Source organism: Passer domesticus, chromosome Z (assembly GCF_036417665.1).
Source record: "Passer domesticus isolate bPasDom1 chromosome Z, bPasDom1.hap1, whole genome shotgun sequence".
NCBI lineage: Eukaryota > Metazoa > Chordata > Aves > Passeriformes > Passeridae > Passer > Passer domesticus.
In genome coordinates this window covers 74,993,288-75,008,164 of record NC_087512.1, presented here as the reverse complement: position 1 = coordinate 75,008,164, position 14,877 = coordinate 74,993,288, and the positions used below count along the sequence as shown (strand labels likewise).

The 14,877-nt window shown below is 35.1% G+C and overlaps 1 protein-coding gene across 1 annotated transcript in view; it reads left to right on the top strand.

Annotated features, from left to right (window-relative positions):
• MCCC2 (methylcrotonyl-CoA carboxylase subunit 2) overlaps positions 1-14,877 on the top strand; it is a 37,482-nt gene that overhangs the window by 13,411 nt on the left and 9,194 nt on the right. The window contains exons 7-15 of the mRNA XM_064403238.1: positions 1,931-2,044; positions 7,814-7,878; positions 8,787-8,886; positions 9,798-9,893; positions 11,086-11,158; positions 11,357-11,433; positions 13,436-13,502; positions 13,780-13,936; positions 14,714-14,828. Of these exons, the coding sequence (XP_064259308.1) occupies positions 1,931-2,044; positions 7,814-7,878; positions 8,787-8,886; positions 9,798-9,893; positions 11,086-11,158; positions 11,357-11,433; positions 13,436-13,502; positions 13,780-13,936; positions 14,714-14,828 (864 nt within the window). The remainder of the gene's footprint in view (positions 1-1,930; positions 2,045-7,813; positions 7,879-8,786; positions 8,887-9,797; positions 9,894-11,085; positions 11,159-11,356; positions 11,434-13,435; positions 13,503-13,779; positions 13,937-14,713; positions 14,829-14,877) is intronic.

Sequence of the window (14,877 nt, the reverse complement as noted above, 5' to 3'; positions counted from 1 at the left end):
GGCACTGTTAACATTTGTAAATCTATTATTGGTCCTGTGCTAACAGACTGTGGTAGCTAGAACCATCTTCCCTGTCTGAGAGAATGTTTCTTTAGAAAATGGGATTAGGAAATTGTGCTCTCTCTGATGTCCATTCTGGTCAATTCTCCCAAGATGGGAGTCTGGATATTGTTAGTTTGCTACCTGGTGGTCTATGCTCTGGCTTGCTTGAAGTTCTGTTTGTCAGTTCATTAGTTCTTCTCAATTTGGCCCTTAAAGTGCTTGCTTTTTCCCCCCTCTTTGTTTTCTAGTTGCTGATAGTGCTTTTAATTTCCCCCTCCACTTTTACCTGTGACTAATTTATTATTCACCCACTGCAGCTTAAATTACGTTGTTGTCTGTATGGGTGTGAATCAGAAAGCTGTGATTAGCTCCTCATTAGCTGCTTCCTGAGCTCTCTCACACTCATATGCTGCATGGATATGATGGGGGATGGATCAATGGATATGAAATAGTGTATGTGCACTCAGGACTGTCGACTTTTATTGAACACAAGAATTCCTTTGCAGCAATTTAGAAAAGTAAGTCAGGACGTAAGATATTATTTGGAAATTTGACAAGTAAGTTTTATTTTTTCCAGTAGATACATATTCCAGTTTTTATGTTGGAAAAAATTAAAACTGAGTGAAAGTTTAAATGCAGGCACGTTCTATCAGTGTGAGCATGGTGAAATTAAGAACAGAAAAAAGCCACAAATCCTAGAGGGGAAAAAAAGAAATAAACTTGTTTACACCAAATTTCTCCCATTTCTAGAGACTTATGTTATTTTTTAATTTGCCATGGATTATTTATTAAATGCACAAGAGAAGTACTGCAGATTAATCATGTGAGTCTGAGTAGATATAGTTTCAAGATCCTGAAAACTGTTTGCTGAAAAGGCTGTTTAATTTGATGATAGCACATTGACATAGTTCATGTAGTCCTTCTTTAGATATGCATAATGTGATTTAGAAGTTTTACTTTTCTATATACTGCTTTCTTCTTCCAAATTAGCATGTAACAGAGAACACTAATTGATGTCACCTTAGAAGTATCTTGAAACAAACTTAACATAAAATAATGTTGTTTTCTAAGGTTTTTTTAGTGGTAATGTGTGTGTATATGTGTGGTTGTGAAAGAAAGTGTTTGTCTTTTTCATGAGTATTCCTTTTCTTCTGCTCTACAAGTGTCTTGAAAGGGTCTTTGTAGATGCTCCTATGAAAGAGAAATTGAGAAACTTCATTTCCATGATTGTCTACAGCTACAGTATTCATCATATCTGGGTTCAAGTTAGTTTTGTAAAAGTATCACCAAGGTATTACTGGTAGAAAATGTTCACTGGGTAGGTGTTCCATTCAAAATTAGGTAAAAAGATGAAGCAGAAATTATTCATGGTGAAGACTATAATGAGATGCTCAACACATCTCGAAAGGGCAAAATTAATTAGTTGATCCACTGAAGACCTGAAGTAGCATACTAAGAGATGGGAGAAATTTCCTTCAAAGGATGTTAACATTGGTGTGCAATTACGCCAGTAAGCAGTAACTGAAGCCCTGACTTAAGTATAAATACCAGGAGAAACCTATAGCTTTTAACTTTTACTGTTCATGAGTAAAACTAAATTCCATGGTACAATGTGTGTCTCTTCAAACATATCACATACCTAGATCAGTACCTCATATATGAGTTTTCCAGCAGGGTAGTCTGAAGATCATAGTTCTACAGACTGTTAAAAATGGAAGATTCCTTATTTTTTAAAGAAATGCTAAAACATAAAAAGTTTGCTCTATTAGACAGAAATAATCTTGCAGTGCTGTCAAATGACCTCTGTTAAAATACATAATGTCATGTGGCTTTGCTATTTTTAAGGGTAGGACAGTTCGTTAACTTTTGCTTTTTGTTTTCCTGATAGATTGCAGTAGTCATGGGATCCTGTACAGCAGGAGGAGCATACGTACCTGCAATGGCTGATGAAAGTATTATTGTTGGCAAACAGGGAACAATATTCCTGGCAGGGCCACCTCTGGTAAGGATACAGAAATTTCTAGTGACAGGCCTCTCTCCTCCCCCTCCCCCCAAATCATGCTGTGATAATTGTACATCTTAAACAATTGAGTAATTTCTTGGTGAGATATTTCTAGATACTCTGTAGCTTCGTTTGTATTTTTATGTATATCTGAATGTTTCTATCCTAAATCAAATCTCTTCTGTTCATTAGAGGTGTATATATATATAAATCAGACTATGTCCAGGTGTTTTTGTAGTACTGTTTTTAGATTGCAGTGCACATTTTAAATAATAAAAATTGTTTCTATATTCAATTATGTACTCTCTAGGTTTGACACAAAATTTGAGAAAATCACAACCATGTGTATTGTGTCTCAAAGTCAAGATCAAAGAACTTCTGAAGCAGGACTGGTCTGCTTCTGTATTTTTGTGTCAGTTTGCTGCCAAAGGAGGCATCCTTACAGTGGAGTTTGTCCTAGTTTTCTCTCTCTCTCTCTCTCTCTCTCTCTCTCTCTCTCTCTCTCTCTCTCTCTCTCTCTCTCTCTCTCTCTCTCTCTCCTTCTGTCCTTCCATCCTTCCGTCCTGCAGTCTTTTGTAAGGAGGTTGTTTCTAAGGAAACTGACCTGACAAATTCCTGTGAATTAAACCTTGCATTATTGTGGCACTCAAAATGGCATTTGTGACTGTGAAGTACTGCAGTATAAAAGAGCTTTAAAATTGCAGTAGCTTGGCACAAGAAAAGGAATGCTTGAATGTGACTTGTTATTTAGATAGTCTAAGCTTGGTTCTATACCAATACAAATAATAATACTATGCTGTCAGTCTTTTGCTGACAAAGATTATTCTACTTAACACAAGCTTTATGAGAAAAAAATGAATCTTTAGTAATAAATGTTAGTGCTGGAACTAAGGGAGCGTCATTCATCACAACTATTCAAGTCTCGATGAAACATGGCTGGATAAACTTCCTTTTTCTTTTGAAATAGTAAAATATGTGTCAAATTTACTGTACAAACGAGTCTGAGGCAGCACAATGGCTCTGTTTTGGTTACAGTCTTTTGGGAACTTTAGGGTGTGCTTCCTGTGATGAAGCCAAATGTAAATCTAATGTCTTTCAAGAGTCCTACCATCTAGAGCATGCCAAAGTGGAGAAATTGCTTTGTAACAGCATTGTTAATGAAGATACTGCTCCATTGATTCCTCTAGTAACAGAGGAGGCAAAGTCTCTTGGAAGTCACTTCCTTCAACGCTTAAAATACTAGGAAAATGCGGTGTGTCCCATTAAACTGTGGGAAAACAGCTGCTGACAGATTTATTTGTTGACTAGTTCCTAAGGCATGATTGTGTTATTCTTATTAAAAGTATGAAGGACTCATCCTTTAATGTGATTTAGTGTTTATCTGCATAACTTTTCTCTGATTTGCACAACATATTTCCCTTTTTTTTGAAAGAAAATTAATTTTCCTTTAAAATGAATTTTCCCCCATTGCTTCATCTTTTTTATGAAAGTAGATTTGGCATTTTATACTTCTTTCAAAGTTCAGTATAGATGGCTTTTAAGTTCTTGTGGAGTTAAAAAAAAAAAAAGAAAAAGGAAAAAGAGAAAAAAGGATGAAAAAAAGTCTTACATTTGTACATCTTAAATAAATTCAGAATTAAACTGGCATATGGAAGGCAGGGGCGCGGGACACGCACCTGAAAGTACAAGGATACATTGTTCCCCACCCTAGTAAAAAAAGGCATTTAGTTTGAAGTAATTTATTATTTTAGTGGAAGCTTTCCAAGTTGATAAGAAGAACAAAGTAATCAGGAAAAGCAAATGAAGTAATGAATAACAACTATGCACTGTAATGGTAATTTATTTACTGCTCATTAGGATTTTGTGGTTAGCCATTTGACAGTAATTGTTTCAAATGTTCTACCTAGGTTTCTGTTCCTTTTTATCTTGTTTGTGTTAGTGTTTTTCCACTTGTTTATAGGTAAACATAGACAAATCATCCTCAAAATTAAGTAATTCTCTATAAATACATCTCTGCAATTTAGATATTTGGAGTTTCTTGCTGGAAAGTGACATAAACGTGAAGGAAGATACTATTTGAGAATATTAGTTGAGTAACATGTGATTTGTACGTCTTTGAGATAAGAAAACTGGTGTGATGAAAGACATGAACTTTGTACATCGGAGTGTCAGTAGGTTCGTTACTGTAACTGAGAGCAACTGCCCTGGTTGCAGGAACACCTGAGCTGTTCAAGTACAAACCTTTTCAAAAGATTTTCAGTAAGACATCTAATACCCAGTATGACCCAGAAAATTGGATTGGAAGATTAAAAACAGAGAACCAGATGCTTGTTCTCTGGGAATGGTAATCATTTGACATCACAAGGCAATTTAGATCATATGTGTGTGTCACTGAGATGTAGCTCGTGAGACGTGCCTGGATGGATATCTGGAAAAGGATGACCCAAGTCAGGCCTCAAGGGGAAGGCGACTAGGCAAGTCAGTGACTGCAAGGGTGTTGTGAAGTTAAAAAGTTTTAAACTCTTTCCCCATTTTCAGAGGAAAATTTCACAACTATCCTCCAATTTAATTTGTTTCTTAGCAACCTGCAGATGTAATGATCCTTATCTTTGTGTGTATATGTCAAACTTTATTATCTCTACCTGTCAGCCTTTCTGTTCTGTAGAGCTTTTCATATTCTCACTGAAAATACTCTACTTGCCTTCTTCTAAGCATCAAAACTGCTTCACACTCCCATAGAAACTCCCATTCCTTGCTGTAGCAGATATTGTAGCCATTATTGAGTAAGCTCTCTTCCCCAAAACGTCTTTCCTATATGAAGGAAATTGAATTGGACTTTATTGCTTACCTGCCTAAAACAAAACATCCTGAGGAATTGAAGAAAGAAATATCCCTGATGTTACTTATAATTAGTCTTGAGATGTGTATGATAAAAAACATATGAGTTGTACGTACAGTCCACCATCTAAAATGGAAGTTTTCTTGGCCTCCTTTTTTGAAAATGTGAGGAGTAATGACTTCATAAAAATACAGATCTCAATAGAAGAAGACAGTAGTCCTCTTCAATAGAAGTGTCACAGTAGCAGTAATATTCAGGGCCATTCTTCTGTATTTTCTCAAGTGGAATATCTGTATCCTCATCTTTGGCAGTACTGCTTGGTAGTTCAGGCTGTCATATAGACCTATAGGCTCTTGTTCCAGAAATTTCTGATTCTTCCTTCCTGAGGTAAAATTTGCTACTTTCTGTGCTCAGAGGTGGAAAAATCCAGTAAAAAGAGGGAATAAGTTTTTCAAATTCATGTGCATTTATATGGGGGTTTCGTGCATTTTGACCTCATCTGTTGTGGAAAATACATATTATAGCCTAAGCTTATGTTTATAGCTTTCAATAATTTCTAGCTGAAATAGCTTGATTAGGTGTTTCTTAGAAAATGCCCACATATATTTTTGAGACTCTTACCTTGCAGTCTGTTAGAATTTAAAGAACTTTAAGGTAACTTCAGCCACTAACTCTAAGTAACTTTAACTGTTACTTAAAACTGCAGTTTGTAGAATGCTCTGCTCCACTGCTGTATCTGGAAAGATGATGGAGCAAATACTAGTTCTCACCCACTCTGACAAAATAAGACACATTTGGGCTGCAGGGTGCAGCTCTGGGCGCTCCAGAAAGAGCCTGAGTTAGCCAGTGAAAATCCATTAAGAGATGGAGTGGAGCATCTGTAAAATGAAGAGGGTGTGAGAGAGATGAAACTTTTCAATCTGGTGAGTCGTAGGGCAAATCTATCCATACTTTGCAAGGGGGAGTAAAGATAGCAGAGTGAAGCTTCTTGTTGGTATCCTGTGGTAGGTCAAGAGGTTGCCAGGCACAAAGTGAAATACAGGAAGCTCTGTTTAGTCGTAAGATATTTGCTGCAAGGCTGGTCATGCCAGACCAAGTTGTCCAGAGAGTTTATGGGGTCTCCATTCTTGAGCTATTCAAAACTCATGGTCATTACATAGTCATTAGCAACCTTCTCTGGTTGACCCTGCTGCAAGCAGAGGAGTTAAACTTCGCAATCTCACATGGTGGCAGACAGAGTCCACAGCTCCAATATTGTGATTTGGAGAAGGAAAACTTCACCTCTGTGGAAAAATAAAAAAGCTGGTTTTGTAAAATATTTTTAAATTAATCTCTGGATTTCCATGCCAGTGGAAATGATTGCACTATTCAGCTTTGTGCCAAGTTCTGCAGTAGTTAATAGTTTGTTATAACTGGTTGCATAATGACAGATGTATGTAATTATTTCATAGAATCATAGAAAGAGATCATATAATCAAATTGTAGAATCACTTATCTTATAATACACCCTAAAGGTCATTGAGTTTGGCCATTAACCTCACACTGCCAAGTGTACCACTAAACTGTGCATTAAATGCCACGTCTACAGGCATTTAAATACCTCCAGGGATGGTGACTCAGCCGCTACTCTGGATAGCCTGTTCCAATCCTGCATAACCCTTCCAGTAAAGAAATCTTCCTCACTTCTCTTAAAAGTATCTTACGTTCACTGTTTAATGAAGACTCAAGTTAATTATGTCTCTGACAGAAACATTCCATTAATTAGTATGCCACACCTTCATATACCATGGGTAATTCAAATTTCAAAGCAAGAATCCACTATTGAAGAAATATGTATAATTAAGTTTGCAAACTTGACAGTTTGGAAGTGTGTGTGAGAATATATATATGTATTTATATAATTAGTGTGCTTTAGTTTTAGATATGAAACTTGGAAACTGAAATCTGTTTTGGTAATAATGATAGTTTTCCCTTCCCTTGCTTGTACTCTACCTCTGTAATCTCTGTGGGTGATGAATGGTTTCTCCAGCTTTCAAGGAATCCTTTTCAAAGCACTTACTGTAGAGTGGAAATGCCTCAAGAAGTCTTCTGGGGTTTTTTTAACCCCAGTAGTAAATTATACGATTTTGTTTAAAAAGGAGACCATTCACTTTTAAATTACCCTTTCAGGTCTAAGATTACACAGATCTAGGCTTTGGATTCTGCAGTCCAGGTACTTTTACAGAGACATTGTACTTGATCCAAGCAGTTACATACCACTCATACGCTCTTTTAAGAAAAATTATTATTACTAAATTATTGTGTATTTACTGGAAGGTTCTGAAAATAAACGTCTATGGTTGTTTAAACTAATAATGTTAGTATTTAATTGTAATAATAGTACTGTAGTATTTAAATTAATAGTAGTAATAGTGCTAATTCATAATTAGTAATAATAGTACTAATAGTATTGAAATTACTATTTAAATTAGTAAGTTAAAATTCACAGAAGTGTTTATGTAGAGAGAGCAAAATTGAAAAATCCTAGGTTTGTGGTGTATTGTTTGCATGAAACAATGCTTTGAAATATCCCATTTGAAATATCATAGTAAGTGCTGAGAAAATTTTTGTGAAAAAGCATATTTATGAATCTGAAGGATGTGTAAGTGCATGCACACAAATGATGAACACAGCAGTAAGTATAACAGTGGGGACTATCTTTGTAAATAAAAACTACGTATTAACTAGAATAAGCATGCAAAGTCAAAACCAAGAAATTTTTACAAGATTCAGTGCTGTATTTTGATGCTCTGAGGGAGAGTAAACAGGGAAATAAGATTAATGAAAAAGCATTTTGCAAAGATCTCTGTTAGTACTGTACCTCATATGGTATAAATATTAATGCAGGATACATGTCAACTCTGAAGCTCATTTTCCTTTCCTTGTGTTAGGTTGAAGCAGCAACAGGTGAACAGGTATCAGCAGAGGATCTTGGAGGGGCAGATCTTCACTGCAGGTTTAAATAAATATTTTCCGAGAGTTAATTTCTTCCATATTGTAGACTTTCCTTTCCCCTTCCCCTGCCCTACCCTTCTTTTATTCTATTGTGGTTTTAGATCTTTCTTAAGCTGTGTTTACCTTTTGAAAATTATTTCTGTGTTACCTGATGCTGACTGATTGTTTTATAGTTAGAATATCACAGTTATTTTGTGTTACTCTAGTTAGGATTTTTTCCTTCATTTACTGCTTTAAAATGCTCACATGTCTAGTGTACTTCAGCATCATGCATAATATGGAGGACTTCAGTACTGAGTGTTAACAGAATAATATGTGTTGAGAAAGATAATACATTTTGCAGATTGTGTCTTTCTTACTGTCATGTAGAATTCACTACAAGCAAGATCAAAATAGCCTGTGCTTTTTGTAAAAATTACTTCTCATCAAACCCAAAAAATATGTGCACTTTCAAGTTCTGCAATTAATAACAAACAAATTTAGGTATTACTACACAGTAAGGTAGGCTGTGCAATTGCTGTATAATAAATGCTTATTTTTTACTTCAATTTGAAGTGGATAAAGAATTATTTTGAAGGGCAGTTCATGCCATTTTTGTAAACATGTTTTTCTTTATAATTGAAATTAATTTTTGCTGCATATGAACAATGCTTGTTATATTTTATATTGCCATTTAGATTTTTTTATTTCCTGCATTTTATTTCATGTCTGATAACTTGAATGTACTATTTTGAAGAAAAGGTCAGGCATGGAGTTTATTTTTAAAGTAACTTCATAATAAAACACAGCTGAATTGTTTCATCTATATTGTCAAGGTCTTAGAAGCTTTAAAATGTCAAGTTTTCATTGCCTGATTTATGTTGGTTTTCTCCCCCAAGTATTCATCTTGCTATTGTTGTTTATGTACAGAAAATCTGGTGTAACAGATCATTATGCTTTGGATGACAATCATGCACTTCATCTGGCAAGGAAAGTTGTAAGAAGTTTGAATCTCCAGAAGAAAGTAGATGTAAGTCTACAGAGTCTGAAAACACTGCATTGTAGAAATTAGGAATGCTTTTCTCTGCCTCATTGATATAACACTTGTTTTATAGAACAAAGAACACGTTTGTCTATGGCTTTACATGTCTGAAAATGAAAATTATGGTCTTGCCCTTAAAAATTTCTCTGATGCTTCAATTCTGCAATTATATTCCTGCTGTATTATTCCCAGTAAAACTACTGGGATTAAATGCAGGAATGAAGCAACTAGAAGAGTGCTTCAGAGTTGTAGAATTTCACTTTTAGATTAATCCATTCTTGCAAGATACTTAATTTTAAACTCACACTATTGTTTTCTGTGGACTTAAAATTAGATACCTGCTAAAGCATCCTTTTGAGTAGACATTTTCTGGAATTATTAAGGTGTTGAAAACCAAGGGGATAGACCTGTATCTTGACAATGAATTGTATTGATTTAAGAATTCCTTGTAGTAAATGGCATGGATAGTGTATGGGGGTGGAATTGCTGTTTTAGTAGGAGATATGAGAGGGTGAATGGAATTTCAGGGAAGGCAAGATACTGCATTCAGTTGTGTGACAAAATCTTCACCCATTTTTCAGAATGCTGCCTGCCTTAGAGGGCACAGGGGGAAAGTAAGCATATAGGAGGACATGCCTAATTTTTTTATAACATGGAAGAAGTGGAGCACATGTGGAGATATATGCAGGAGTAGGAAAAAGGTAACAGTACATGAGAAACTGTTATCAACCTTCAGTTTAGGAAACTTGGTCTTTATGCAAAATGACAAGCCAGTACAGGCATTTTTATGTTGTTGATGAAGAGAAGTTTGTGCTCAAGGAAGTTTACAAATTAATTGTTTGAATTTTTATATCATAATGTGAACTTTGTTGTGTAAATTGTTTGTTAAATTGCTGTAGGTGACTATAGAACCATCAGAAGAGCCTTTATTTCCAGCTGATGAAATATATGGAATAGTTGGTGATCAGCTAAAAAGAATTTTTGATGTCAAAGAGGTATGAGTATTAATGCAAGATCCATATGCCCATACATACATGCATCCATTTTCTTGCAGGAAATCACTCTTTGTGTTGTCATAATGGATAATACCTGATTTGGGTTCTTACTTCTTTATGTTTTTGTCCAGCAGATGCATTGCAGTAGCAGTGACTTGTTGAAAATATAATCAGTTTTGGTTATACTTTAGAGAAGGATGAGCAAGGATGAGAGATTGGTAACATTCTGAAAAAGCTGACAGAAGTGGGAACTCCTCATTGGCAAAGCATTCTATAGACTTGCCCAGGGATATGATGGTTTTCTTTTTCTGTCAGTCCTGTGAAAGATTGTTTAAGTATTTATGGAGTATAAGCACACCAAACAATTGAGCCTTGTCCCAGCTGCGTACAAAGACGGTTGTACACTACTGCAGGTTTAGTGTAATTATCTGCCTTGGAACCTTCATGTGAGCCAACAGGCTTTCTCATATTTACCACAAATCTCACATTCAGAGCTTTTTCCACTGCTAGCCAAGTATCTATTTTAGGAAGAGTCTCAATAGGTACCTGTCTTAAAATATTTGGCAGAAATTACTAGGATTTGTTTTGCATTAAGGGGAAAAAGAGATGAACAGTTTAATTGAGTTTCATACTTCACTTTCAAAAGTTTGAAGAGTTTGGATTTATGTTCTTTTAAAGTGGAAATAAATGTCTTCTGGCAAATCTTGCTAGCAGTGCTTCTGTATTTATAAAAAATGGCTCCTTTGCGTCACAGAGAAACCTCAAATCATATCTTCATTATTTTTGTATGTCGCATACTCAAGCAAGCCTAAAAATAATCATATCTCTAAGAAAGTGCCTCATGATTGTATATGTGTTTTTCTGTACAAATGAGAGGCTATTGATTAATGTTTAATATAAGCAGGGGTTTTTCTTTGAAATTCAACTAATCAGGAAAGCATTCCTATGTAATTTAGCTGTTTGGTTAGAACATTCTTAATCTTGAAAATCCATTTTTTACAAACATGTGAATGAATCACACTTAAAAAACAAAATGGGCTTTGCCTATCATCCAAACTGTTTATATGGTGGGCTGCTTGATGTTCTATAAATGGAAAGGTTTTAAGTTATATGTTGTCCTGGCTGTCCTTTCTAAACAATTAAAAACCTTGAAGGATTAGGAATTTAATGTTATTTTCCATTTATTCTTAAGGTCATTGCTAGAATTGTAGATGGAAGTAGATTTGATGAATTCAAAGCCTTGTATGGGGATACTTTAGTTACAGGTAAGTAGAAATATAATTATTCTGTATATGTTCCCACTGGTTTTATAGCTGGATTTATTCTGGCTCACCACTGATATTTTTAATGATGTTTATTTTCAGAAGAATAGCAGTTTCTGTTACCAGGAGAAAGTCTTACCTTTATATGCTATGGAAAAATAAATACATATAGAAATTTACAAATTAATCTCTGTCCTTTAGGATTTGCAAGAATTTTCGGTTACCCAGTAGGAATTATTGGAAACAATGGAGTTCTTTTCTCAGAGTCAGCAAAAAAGGTAAATAGATAGATTACTAGCTTCTTTGCCATTGAGGAACAAAACTCCTGGTGGACAACTTGCTCTTGAGAGGAGGAGCTTTTTTAAATAATGAAAGAGAACTGGTCCCACTTTTTTCAGGTAAATGCGGAGCAGGTAAAGACTGTTAATAAGCTGAAAAAAACCCTTGACCATAATATAGAAACTGTGTTTGGTAGATTTTTCTGATGTGAAGAAGATACGCCAACATCAGAACAGCATTTGGATTAATGTGAATACAGCATAGTTGAAATAGTATACCTTGAAGCTTACGTCTGAGCAAGACAAGTCCATCCTGATTCCATCACATACCCTGTTGGGTATTCCTAAACTCTCAACCATGAAGTACTATGGAAAATAATATCTTTGTTTTTGTAATAACTAGAAAATCTTAAACCTGAATTCCAGTACTCAGTATTCTCGTTTACCAGAGTTTTAATTTTCATACTTTGCTGCAGTATCTCCTGGCTTAGAATAATGAGCTAATACCTGTGCAATCTTTCAAAATCTATGAGCTAAAACACCTGTTTTGTGAATGAAAGGCTCTGTGTGAAGAAATACTGTGATTTTATCAGTGCTTTACAGTTTGCATTTCAGGGTACGATGGTGATAAAGAGTATCTGGGTATTGCAAAGTGTTTACTTGGTCTGTGTTTCTTGCTTTAGTTCTTTATTTTTTCAAGAAACAACTGTCAGTTGAATTTTTTGTAATATCAATTATATATGCTAGTTTTATTCTAACAGCTTTCTTGAGCTAACGCTGAACAAATTGGTATTGAGAATATACAGAAAAAGGAAGCATTGATGAGAGAAGTAGAGAAAGGAAGTAATTTTACTGGATTTATTGCTGTTATAAAATAATATACAAAATTGAGTTTCATATGCTGAAGGAATACTTCCAACTTGAAGCACTGTACATGACATTTTTTTTCATCTGACATTTAACAGTTACTTCCAGGTAGAAAATAACTCTTGCAGTGTTTCTAATAGTTTCATTACTTTTCTAACAATTTAGTGCTAGAACTGTTTTTCCTAACAATGAAAAAAATGTAGGAATCTGCAATTTTTTTACTGGCATATTACTACTGTAAAAGGAAATTCATGTCTAGAGAAACATTTGTCCATGATGTTGGTTCTATAACCAACATGCCTTAGCAGTACTCCTTTCTTGCATTTTTGTAATGAATTGTTGCAAATTTTTCCCATGATCATCACTATGCTGTTCACATGTTTCTCTGAAAATTATACTTAATTATTTTTCTCTCCTTTTTCTTTTTTTAACCTTTGCAGGTTTTATATTTAGATATTTTTTTCAGTTGTTGTGCTACATAGCCTTGTTTTGTTTTGTTTACAGCAAGTGTATAAATAAGCCGAGATACTTTATTGATTTAGAGTAATTGAAACAGAGGCTTGGAATCTACTATTTGTAACTTTGCTAGGAAATTGGTCTTTTGCTAGTAAATAGGGAGAGGGCATCTACCTTCAGGAAAGAGAGAAAATATTACAGCAATTGTCAGGGACATGGGTAAATAATTTATATGAGTCTTTCCCAGTTTTAGAGAATACGTTTATTTTGTACAGAAAATGGAGAGATAAGTTTTTCTGACTTGATTTCTCTGACAGAGTCTTACCAAAGTCGCTGTCAGATGCCACATCAGATGTCAGATGCTGTCCATGGTTTAACTGCATATTGCCTGAGTCACAGCAGTTGAGCTTTTCAGTCTTAGTAATAATGCTTTTTAAGGGCATTATTTGTTTTACCCATGGTCTCACACACTTTTGGAGATCTCTTACTTCTACTACAGTGAATGCATGTTTTGCAGTTAACTTTGGGTGAGGCAGAAGTAGTATAGCTCTTCCTGATGGAAATACTGTGGTGGACTTCAGTGGAAGAATTTAGCACAGGCTTCAGAATGCTGGTAGTGATAGCTTCATTTTTCCAACTTTTAATGGCTTACTCTTTTCTTTTTTTTTCCTCTCCACAGGGTACACATTTTATCCAGTTGTGTTGCCAGAGAAATATTCCCATTGTGTTTTTGCAGAATATTACAGGTGAGTAAGATTTTTTTGAGGTTTCGCTTTCATTTTTTTGAAGTTTTTGAGGTTTCACTTTGTTGTAGACTTCGCTGTTAATTGTTGAGGCTGTGTTCTAGACAGCCTCTTGTGTGCTTTGTAGTGCCTATATCTCCAGCCTGTCAGCAGCGGGTGGAGGCCTTGCCTTATGATTTGCTCCTCAGCTCTTTCTGCAATGTGCTGTGAAGCACATGGTATGACATAGGGCACAGTATTATAAACTGGTGAGCCTTTTGTTCATGTTGTATTTCTTCAGGTTTCATGGTTGGCAGAGAATATGAGGCTGGAGGGATAGCAAAAGATGGTGCCAAGATGGTAACTGCTGTAGCTTGTGCCAATGTACCTAAAATAACCGTCATTATCGGTGGCTCTTATGGAGCTGGAAACTATGGGATGTGTGGAAGAGCATATAGGTAAGTGTTCCTTCAAATTGTTACAGCAGACAGAAATAATTTAAGAAAATATAACCTTGGAGTACCATTCCAAAAAATCATCTGAACTCTTGAAGAAGCTGTGCTATTTGGAAAAGAAGAGAGTTCTTAATTAATATGTTCATTCATAAATAACAGCCTGAAATTTGTAGAGACTGATAAGGCTTGTGATTCACCTTGAATTAGGTGACAGAGGAGACCTTCTAAAAGTAAACCTGTTCATATCCTTTTCTCCCATTTCAGTTTTTGTTGGAAAAATTGTAAAGTCTTAATCATTGGGCAGTATAGACTGGTCCGTTTTCTGCATTTATAGGAAAAGTATATCAGCTTGTGTAAAAACTCCTTATTCACGTCAATCAGCCTGGTTTTATGAATAAGGTTTGTATAACCCCTCAAGATTTTTTTTGTTTGTTGACCCTTTGGACATGGCTTATGTGATTTTTTAAATTTAACTTTTTAAGGTTCCCCATACTATTGAAGTTAGTTGGGTTGTTTAGGAGAAAAATTCCTGTGGGTTGGGAATGTGAGCTGAAGAGACCAAGAAAGAGACATTTTTAAAAAAAGGTGAATAATGGAAATGAGCAGAATTTTTACATTTTCAAATGTAATGCTGCAAGAATTGAAGTATGTTAATGTACCTTTTAAAAATGTTATATTGTAAAATTATTGTGCATAAAAATATATTCTTAGTTGAGTGAAAATTCTTTACTAGGAGATGTGCCAATGTCTTACCTTAATGTTTAATATGTATTTTTTCAGTCCAAGATTTTTATATATGTGGCCAAATGCTCGCATATCGGTGATGGGAGGGGAACAAGCTGCAGCTGTTCTAGCTACAATAGCTAAGGACCAAAAAGCAAGGGAGGGAAAACAGGTATATCTTTCTTCTTTCATTTCTGGTAAAGTCATTACCACTTACTCTT